The sequence below is a fragment of the Neodiprion virginianus genome, chromosome 3, assembly GCF_021901495.1.
Source record: "Neodiprion virginianus isolate iyNeoVirg1 chromosome 3, iyNeoVirg1.1, whole genome shotgun sequence".
Taxonomy (NCBI): Eukaryota; Metazoa; Arthropoda; class Insecta; order Hymenoptera; family Diprionidae; genus Neodiprion; species Neodiprion virginianus.
Window position 1 is genome coordinate 16,715,069 of NC_060879.1, and position 9,278 is coordinate 16,724,346.

At 39.3% G+C, this 9,278-nt stretch overlaps 1 protein-coding gene across 1 annotated transcript; it reads right to left on the bottom strand.

The window, feature by feature from the left end:
- Positions 1-6,710: 6,710 nt before the first annotated feature.
- Positions 6,711-8,401, bottom strand: LOC124299594 (E3 ubiquitin-protein ligase hyd-like). Its single transcript, XM_046752862.1, has 4 exons — positions 8,185-8,401; positions 7,676-8,048; positions 7,319-7,588; positions 6,711-6,814 (listed from the first exon to the last, which is right to left on the bottom strand). The coding sequence occupies exons 2-4, from the start codon at positions 7,752-7,754 to the stop codon at positions 6,711-6,713; spliced, it is 453 nt and encodes a 150-aa protein (XP_046608818.1). The 5' UTR covers positions 7,755-8,048; positions 8,185-8,401.
- Between the last annotated feature and the right edge of the window lie 877 nt (positions 8,402-9,278).

The following is a 9,278-nucleotide window of genomic DNA, read 5'->3' on the forward strand; positions in this document are numbered from 1 at the left end:
ATCTGAGACCAATCGCGATGGCGGTTTTCCACCACCGTGAGCAAGACACTCGCGACGGTAACGCTTACCGCAACATCTGCTCAATGGATCCGCTTGGAAATACGTTTGACAAATCCAAGAAGCGACCGCTCGTGATGTCAAATGCGCGTAATATTTTGCTCCGTATCCAACAATGTGGGTAAATCTCAATTGCCATGCCTAGTGAGAAACAAAAATTTCATGTTTTTTTCCCATTTCTTTTTACGCCGTTTTCTTGAATTATTATGGAAATTTTTCATTTTTATGGCGTTCGGTAAACTTCGCCTACAATAAAAAGAAATGTTTTTTTTGGAAAAAATGGATATTTTGTTGGATGCGTTCGACTAAACTTTTTCTTTTGAAAAATTGCAAAAATTCGATCGAGTTAAAAACTTTCTCGATCTCGATTGACTCGAATTATTTATATTCCGGTAATTTTTATCGACTCCGAAGTTGGTTAATATTTTTATTTTCTCATTAATAAAAAAAAAAAATCATGCGTATTTACCGTGTTTTCCACGTAAAGAAGTTCATAAAACTTGGATCGGATTTCCTTATAGATTTCTGTGCTCGAACCTTTCAATTCTTTCGAGTGATAAACTTGGTCCAGCATACCGTAAAAAACTTGAAGCTGAAGTTCCGAAGCTGGAAACATGTTCTTGGATGCGCACAATTTTTGCAACATGTTTTCAGGCATTGGCTCGCCCGTTTCAAAATGTTTGGCGAACATTCGAACGACCTGAAAAAAAACTTTCTTCGTTTTTGCGAAGAATGAATCGACTGACCTAGTTCCAGTTTTCTCAATTTTCAATGATTCATCCCAAGAAATTCAAAATGTTCAGTGAACGAAAAAAAAACAGAATTTCTAGTAACTTTAAAGAAAAAATGGAAAAAAGGGAAATGGCATTGCAGCGTCACGCTGTTTTTGAAAAATAGCCAAAAGTTAGAAAAAGAAAAAGTAACACGGAGCGAGAGGGACAAATTGTCACGTCTGATCCATCGCCCTGCACTTTGCGACACCATCACCAACTCGATATCTGCAAGACTAATGTTTTTTATCAACAACATTTTACCAAAGTGTAGAAAAATTCATAAGCGATAGTTCTAAGAAAAGTATTGAAGAATAATTTCGAAATTGTAATTTAATAAACGAACGACAGAAATGCAAGATTCGATGTACCTTTTCAATTCAACAAGTGCGGTATTGTAGTATCCCAACCGTTTTCCCAAGTTATCTTTATCCGTTACCGTTAACCGTTAAACAAGTTATACAATATGTTCGCAAAAAGCGAGATTTAATTTAATTCTACATTCAATTTGATGGAAATTTGTAAACATTGTTTTGGTCTGCTGTTACATTGTATGGTGCACCATACAATTTTCATCGCTTAGAAGAAGCGAGATCAGTCTTGTTTCTGACGCGACACGGTGATAAATAAAACTCCCTTGACTTTATTATAAAAATTTTGAAGCTTCCGTATAATCATTATTTCAGTGTTTCATTCGTTTTATGATCGATTTTTTAATTACTAATAACTTTGTTCACGTTCTTTTCGTTCGCGTTTTTTTTTGTGTTGTTTATCCCAAGTTTTGTGTTGTTCTTCCCGAGTGTTCATGATTTTTTTTAATTTTCGGATTGATTTATTTTTGATTTAATACTCGCGTATAAGACCACTTGATTCGCAATATGCCACGGAAAGCTGCTGTGACAGTGGAAGAAGCTGTGCGGAGCTTGAAGAAATTCATTACGCGCTTCGCAACATCGGAATTGCCGAATTATTCGTATGAAATATGGGGAGAAATCTCCGAAGATTTAAATAAGAAGTGGAGTTTCACAATGTTTATAACAACGTGGTCCAGGATCGCCGAAATATTCTCTTCCTTGCACGAAAGGAAAAGGGCATAATTATTCCATCGTCGAAGGACAAAACCGACACGAATCCGAGCAATTCGTATTCGTCAAATGAATCGACAACGTTCGAAAGTTCCGACGAGTTTTACACAGCAAATCATGAAAATGAACCGGAAGATGGTCAAGAATTCTTCACGGTCAAGCTCACAAGCCAAGAATGGGATGCCATCAAACCCACTAGTACGTCTCCGATACTTTTTCTTTTAATTAAGCGAATGAGGCATTTAATTTTAAAACATATTTTCATATTTTAAAATTCAATTCCTTTAAAAGAATAGTATTTTTTTGATATTTTAATATTTTTTTTAGCTCATTAAAAATATCTATAATTTCAAATTTAGTTCAATTTTTTATTTTCCTTTAGTTAGAATTGAAAAAATTGTTTATTTTTATTTTCAAACCATTTAATGTACGGAGTATAATGAATAAGGCGGACTGAGCAGTATGGTTTGTGCGAAATATATTGGTACAAAAATGAACAAAAAAACTAAAAATATAGGAATAGGTTGTTTATTAACTGAATTTTGTCGAACCAGGCTGTTTAGCAACGAGAAATTGGCAGTCCTGTAAAAAAAGTAAAATTATTATGATTCCGTAGAAAGCGTGTTCGCGGTTTTTATCCAATAGTTGAAATTCGAAATGTTATCCAATTGTACTACTGTTGTAAGCGCTCTCTCTCTCTCTAAAGCAAATCTTAAAAAAAAATGAATTACTTGAATCAGTCAGTGAAATATAACTACAATGGCCACCTTGAAATTGGGCCAAAATAATAAGGCAAAATATTTTGTGATTCCTATTCTTCAATATTACTTGCACTTGCAGGTCTGTCCTCCGGATGCCGACCGACGCTACAGAAAGGAGTCTGGAATAATATCGTACCGATTGCCATCTCACGTCAGACGAAAATTCCATGTGCATACGTTTTCAAGCGTGCCAAAATTGCAAAAGGTCCAACCTGTATCGGTAATTATGTCACAATTCAGGGTCAATGTAAAGGAAAGTCGTGTCAAAATAAACTAAAAGTGACTATCGAAAAAGAGCCAACCAATAATGACAGTGTCATACTGAACGTATTAACGCGGGATACTCGGAATATCACGCACGAAGTGGTGAAACGTCCTCTAAATGGAAAATACAGAGAGGAGGTCCAGAAAAATTTAGTACATGAAGGTGCATCCAATTTCCGAAAACGCACGGCACGGGAAGAAATGGTTTTGGGGGATGCGGAGCCACCATTTCTTGCAGATGCACCTGTTCTGCGGCAAGCAAAAAAATAGCGAATTGATAAGAATTTGGGGCTCGACCCACTGAACAAGACTAACTTGAATGCTTCGCTAGAAGCTATATCGCAACAACCAAAATTTCTTGGCAAAATTGAGTACATCGCATCAACCCCTTTTGTTGTTGTCTATCGCAGTCCATCACAGCTTCACGCATACAAAGAATACTGCAGAAACAGCACAATCAGTACGATAATGATTGATGCGACAGGGAGCTTAGTTACAAAAATCGATCGAAACGACAAATCAAGATGTGGTCCAATTTTCCTGTACACGATGGTTATTAATTTCGATAAATTGACTATTCCGATCCACCAGATGCTCTCGGAGAGACACGACGCGCATTCCATCATAAATTGGATCCATCTATTTATGCGAGCCGGTGCGCCCAAACCGAAGCTTGCGATATGCGATTATTCCAAAGCGCTCCTGTATGGAATGTGCAAGGAATTTAACGAGAGAACATTGAAGAAATACATTCAGAACTGTTTTGAACTTCTGGTGACAAAGGAACCGATAAAGGTAGATACTCACCTACGGGTTGACGTTGCGCACATAATTCATGCTGTGTCAAGGTGGAAATGTTGGAAAGTCGTTACGCACATCGAAGGGAAGCAATTCTTCCTCCGGTCCGTTGCGTTAATGATTCAATCTTCAGACATCAACCATTTCGAGATGTTATTGACGCGAACATTCGTTGTCGCAAGCCAAAAATATTTGGACTCTACCGTGGCGATTCCAATCAAGGACGACGAGGCTGCTGAAAAGGTTGAAAGTGTCCTCGCAATTAGAAATCATCTGGAGAGTATAATGGCAAAGACAGGCATTGTCCTAAGAAAATTTGGAACCGACATCGAAGAAAATAAACATCTCCGTCCAGTTGATAATCTCTCAAATTATGAGAAAAGTCAGTGTGATGGGTGCGAAATAAAATCCATCGCGGAATGGGTTGACAAAATTTTAAAAACAAGTGCTACAACTGGAAACGAAGGGCGTGAAATGAATGCATTTTATGTACCAGGGTTCATTGCGTCGATGAAGCGACTTGCCGTGGAATTTCCACTTTGGACCAATTGCACGACGCCAAAAATGAATAATAATGCCTCATCCGCGTCCATTGAATCTTACTTCAATGACCTCCAAACAAATGTTTTAAAAAAAGGTCGGGCTGACGAAGGGCTGACAATTTTGTGGTTACTCACTTACGAGACATAGAATGTGGTAGTCTTCTCTGCGTGGCCAAGACTGCAAGACAATGCAATGCAGAAGCAGGGTTCGAACCGGGCGATCTCAATGTCTCTTCTTACTGCGAGGTTGATTCCGAAACTCCGCAGATTCCACAGCATGACCCTGACCAGTGGTCTGTGGAGAATTGGGGAGGCCAAGTGCCGAAGACCGAATTTGCCATTGGTGCTGTTGTTGAAAGTGCAGACGAAGAAGATGTTGTAGAAGTCGCTGATGCATGGGATCATTCGTATAGCCGAAGTGAGGACATTCCCGAAAACGAAGCACACGAACCACAAAACGAAGTGAAAACAGAAGAGACGTCGAAAAAAAATACATATTTCGGAGCATTACCAGAAATAAGGTACATAAACAGCCAAATTGATAAAAAACCAACTGCAAGACAGAGAAAAAGGAAACCATGTTTTCTGGAAAATGGTTCGAAATTATCGAAGCCGGTTAAACTGAACAGCAAAACGTACTTCGTACAGTCGACGTGCCCTTTCGACTCTGTGGCACAAGTGCTGATATCTGGAGCTATTGACCACACGGCTTACGATTCAGCAATCAAAAAATGCAAGAACCCGACGCTCCAGTTTGTTGTGAACACGTTAAATACGGGAGTCACCAGTAAAACGTACAACGATCGAGCGCGCGTTCTTTTAAATTTGTATGTCCCGGAACCGAACGTAAAAACAGCGAATAAAGTTCTGTCCTATACTTTAAGCGCATACGACAGCGTATACAATTTCGTCGATAAAGCAATGAAAACGGCACCAAGTGTCCACATAACCGAAGAATGCTTGCAGCTGTGCAGACGAGAATATTCATCGGCCCTTCTGTCACCAAATCACGAAACAGTTGCGAAATCCGGATTTGGCGCCCTGGGAGCTGCGTTTAACTTTTAGGCGCGTCTTACAAAACTCCGCTGTTTTACAAAGGGCTGTAATGGATCGATGACCCGTATTAGTCGACCGGGAATTCATCTGTTCGTCGATGCAGACATCCGTAAAAATAGCAGCGACAAGCAGGGAATGCGATGCAAGCTCTCCGAAATACCATCACTTTTAAAACTTAAAAACAACGAAGGGATGAGTGATGAGCAATACCGGTAAGATATTTTCAATACATTTGACGCAAACCGTGCGTATAATAAATCACTTATAATAATTTCATACCGTTTATGCTAATTTATTAAAACTAATTCTAGATTATGTGGGTATACTTCGGGGTACTTCACCGCATATTCATATCGCAACACCATGAATTGGGAGCAGTATGACGATTTGAAAATAGAAAAAAAACCTGAATCGGCTACGACAGAAATAGAACCCCATCTCATCGTCTACGTTCGAGTTTTGGGAGCGTAATTTCTTGTGAGGTACGTATAGTTACAATCTAGGGTCCAGTGCGGCAAAGGTTTGAGTTACTCGATAGAAAGAAAAAAAATTCGATATTGTCTTTTTTCTTTCATTTTCATTGATGAGAAAAAATTACAATTCAACCTCAGAGCAAAAATCAGGATCAAAATGATTTTTTTAAATTTTTGTCGAACAATTTCATTTTACCGGTCATATCCGAAATCCATATGGCAGAATAAAAGAGAAGGAAAAGTAATTTCGTGACTTGAATATCGTAAAATGTAGACAATATTCTAAGGAACAACAACAATGTGGTTGATTCCATCTCGAGAAATAATAATAACAATAAAACGTGATGTGTCGTCGATCGAAAGGTTTAACCGTGTTTTGTTTTTGGTGAATCTCGTAAATGCAGGTGCAACCGAAGTAAGTGACATCGAAAGACTGTTACTGTCGTCGCGAACGATCACTTCCGTTTCCGACAACTCGGAGTTTCCATCGGATCTCAGCAAGGACCGGAAATGAAGGCACGAAATAGCGCGACAAGTAGAAAACTGAAAAAGGCAAAAAAAAAGGATGAGTGTCATGAAGAATTTGTCGATTGTTTCATCGTCTCGTAACGGGAACAAAAAGAAGAAATGAGTAGAGCGAGAGTGCAATAAGAGAAAGGAAAGAAAATAAAGTGTGTACAGAAGCTCGATTATTTAATAATAAGTGGCTATTAACATTGTTTATTGTCGTATCTTTATGCTTCCTTCTGAAGTAGAAATTCATTCTAAGTATTCGAGCTAGGTGGGTCATCAACCTTTTTTAAATTGGAGTTGAAAAGAGTGATTTTCTATATTTCGATATTTTTTTTTTTCATCAAAATATGTCAAAACACCAAATGTCTCGTTGGTGTAACTCCGCTCAGCGTCAATATCGACGTCTGATGAGGTGCCGTGGCCAATGGCGTTGCCGGTGTGGTGTCATCGAACCCGTCTCACCGTCGCTCCTCGGGGTCATACATTTCTCGCGTTCTGGAAAATTCAATCAACCCCAAAATTTGAATTTTCTTCAAACTCCATAAATTTGCGAGGAGCAAAAAGTCCACTTTGGGTCAATCTGTCCCGACGCTTTATTCAAACCGTTCAATTCCGGAAAATATGAACTTTTCGTTTTGTTTTTTTTCAGCGAATTTATAGGCCTGAATGTATTTTTCACAAAAAACAAAATTCAATGCCAAACGACCGGTGGGAAAAAATTCTTCAGGTCAAAATGACCCAATGTGTCCTCGAAGGGCTTAAGAAAAAGAAAAAAACCTCCTCAAGTCCACAGTGGATCAATCTGACCCGAGACGTTTTTCAAATCATTTAATTCAGGAAAACATGAATTCCTCGTTCTTTTTTCTAGTTGCGAATTTATGCGAGACTGAATGCATTTTTTCACGAAACAGAAGAGAACAAATTTAACGGGTCAAAATGACCCAGTGTGTATTCGAAGGATTTGACGGAAAAAGAAACAAAAAATCGATAAAAACTGACTGTGACTCGTGGTGATGCTTCCGGTATCGCTGCACGTGCTCGAGGCCGGCGAAGGAGGCGGCAGCATGTCCAAATGATCTGCGGTTTCCTTGTGGTTCGATTTGCTGCTGCCGCTGGCACTGGCGTTTCCATTGGATTCGCATTTATCGACAGATTCTCCGGTGTGGAGAGACCCAGCGGGCAAAATTTTAAAACGGTAAGTTGAATCGAGGTTCCAGGCGGCCAAGAGCAGCTGACTGACCTTAGGAAAGCCGTTGGCGATGGTGAAGCCTGAAAACGATCGAGCCAGCGATAAAATTGAAAGAAAATGTCGAAAAAACGATTAACATGGTTTTTTTTTAGAAAATTGCGAATTACCGATCGCTCCCGGTTGGTACATTGGACTGTTTTTCATGCAAACGTGCGTCCCGTAACTGATGTCCGTCGAGACGACCATCGAGGGTCTGTGTTTGCGAGATTTCGCCTTGTATTTGTCCCACAATTTTTTTCGCTGCGCAAAAGCTACACAGCTACAGCTACACAGTTTATTTACCTTGTAAATGCGACAAGGGATGATACGCCTAGCCGAGTAACATGGATCGTTCGCAAGATCGTTGCAAGCACGGTCCAAGATTTACAAGATCTGAGAACACAGAAATCTTGGGATAGACAAACAGGAACATCGCTGACATATATTATAAGCCCATCGACATTCTACGTTTCGTCCAATTATGAGTGCATTATTCCTTATCTGCAAGTAAATATCAATTTTGGCGTTCTATAAAAGATTCCACTTTCTGTCGCACTGCGTTAAAAAGATTTCGTCAAGTTTCCCGTTTTCGACTCTCGTGTCTTTTTCCAATAGTTTCATCCAATTCTTCTCTTACCATTGGTGTCATTGAGAGAAAATTGCTCAGCTTCGTCTCCATGTCCATCTCGTACCCGTTCGATTTACGATAATCCGCATCATCGAAACTCGTATTTTTTCGTCAATCTCGGTCGCTACATCTGATTTCAGACGCACTGCGCAGACATGTTGCGCATATACAGTGCGCACACACAATGCGCACACCGGAAGTGCTCTAATCCTAGAGAAGATCGCACATTGAATAATTATTTAATATCAATTAAAATATTAACTCTCTAACAATTTTTTTCTACTCTCAAATCCTCTCAAACGATTCTCAAAAGATTAAAAAAAAAATTAAACGTTCAAGTCCATTTTTTGAGGAGATAGAAAATATGGGGGCCAACTTCACACCCAAAATTCAAATCAATTTTCCGGAAAAACTATTAACTCTGAAACGAATTTTCTTTACTCTCAAACCCTCTCAAACGATTCTCAAATAAATTGCGTTAATTAGATTTAAAAATAACAACTTCGGGGGGCCAACTTCACGGAGGTGGAAGTACGGACGTATCAGCCATAACCTGTTCGTGTCAATTGATAGTAGTTTGTTATTTATTTATTTTTGATTTAGTTTTTGTCTAATAATTCGCTAATCGCCTCTCGAACTTGAAGCACGCCAGCGACAAGTACGACAAGTTTCTGTACATTCCACGTTTCTCGTTTAAATCGATGATTCAAGAGAGCTCAGGCAAATGTGTATTTGTTTTTCTCGCGTCGTGTCACCATCGAAGATTTATTGTTCGTTGAAAAATCGATGTAGGGCACGAGGCAGTCGGAAAGGATGGAAAAAGATGCGAATGTTTCGGTGCACCGTTGGCTCGGAACTGTTTGCTCAAAGACGAGCCACGGCGAATTATATAGTTTCGCAGTGTCTTTACGTATGGTTTTCAGAAAGATGGTCGAGCAGGAGAGAAGAAGAGGAGAGAACCGACAAAAAACGTAACCGAAGCGTTAAATCTATGCTGGGCCTCGTTGCAAGCCTCTTGCTGCTCCACAGAAAATAATAATAACGTGTCAAGAAATAGTGTGAAATTGAATTGAGAACTCGCGAAACTCTCATTGTTGTCTCCA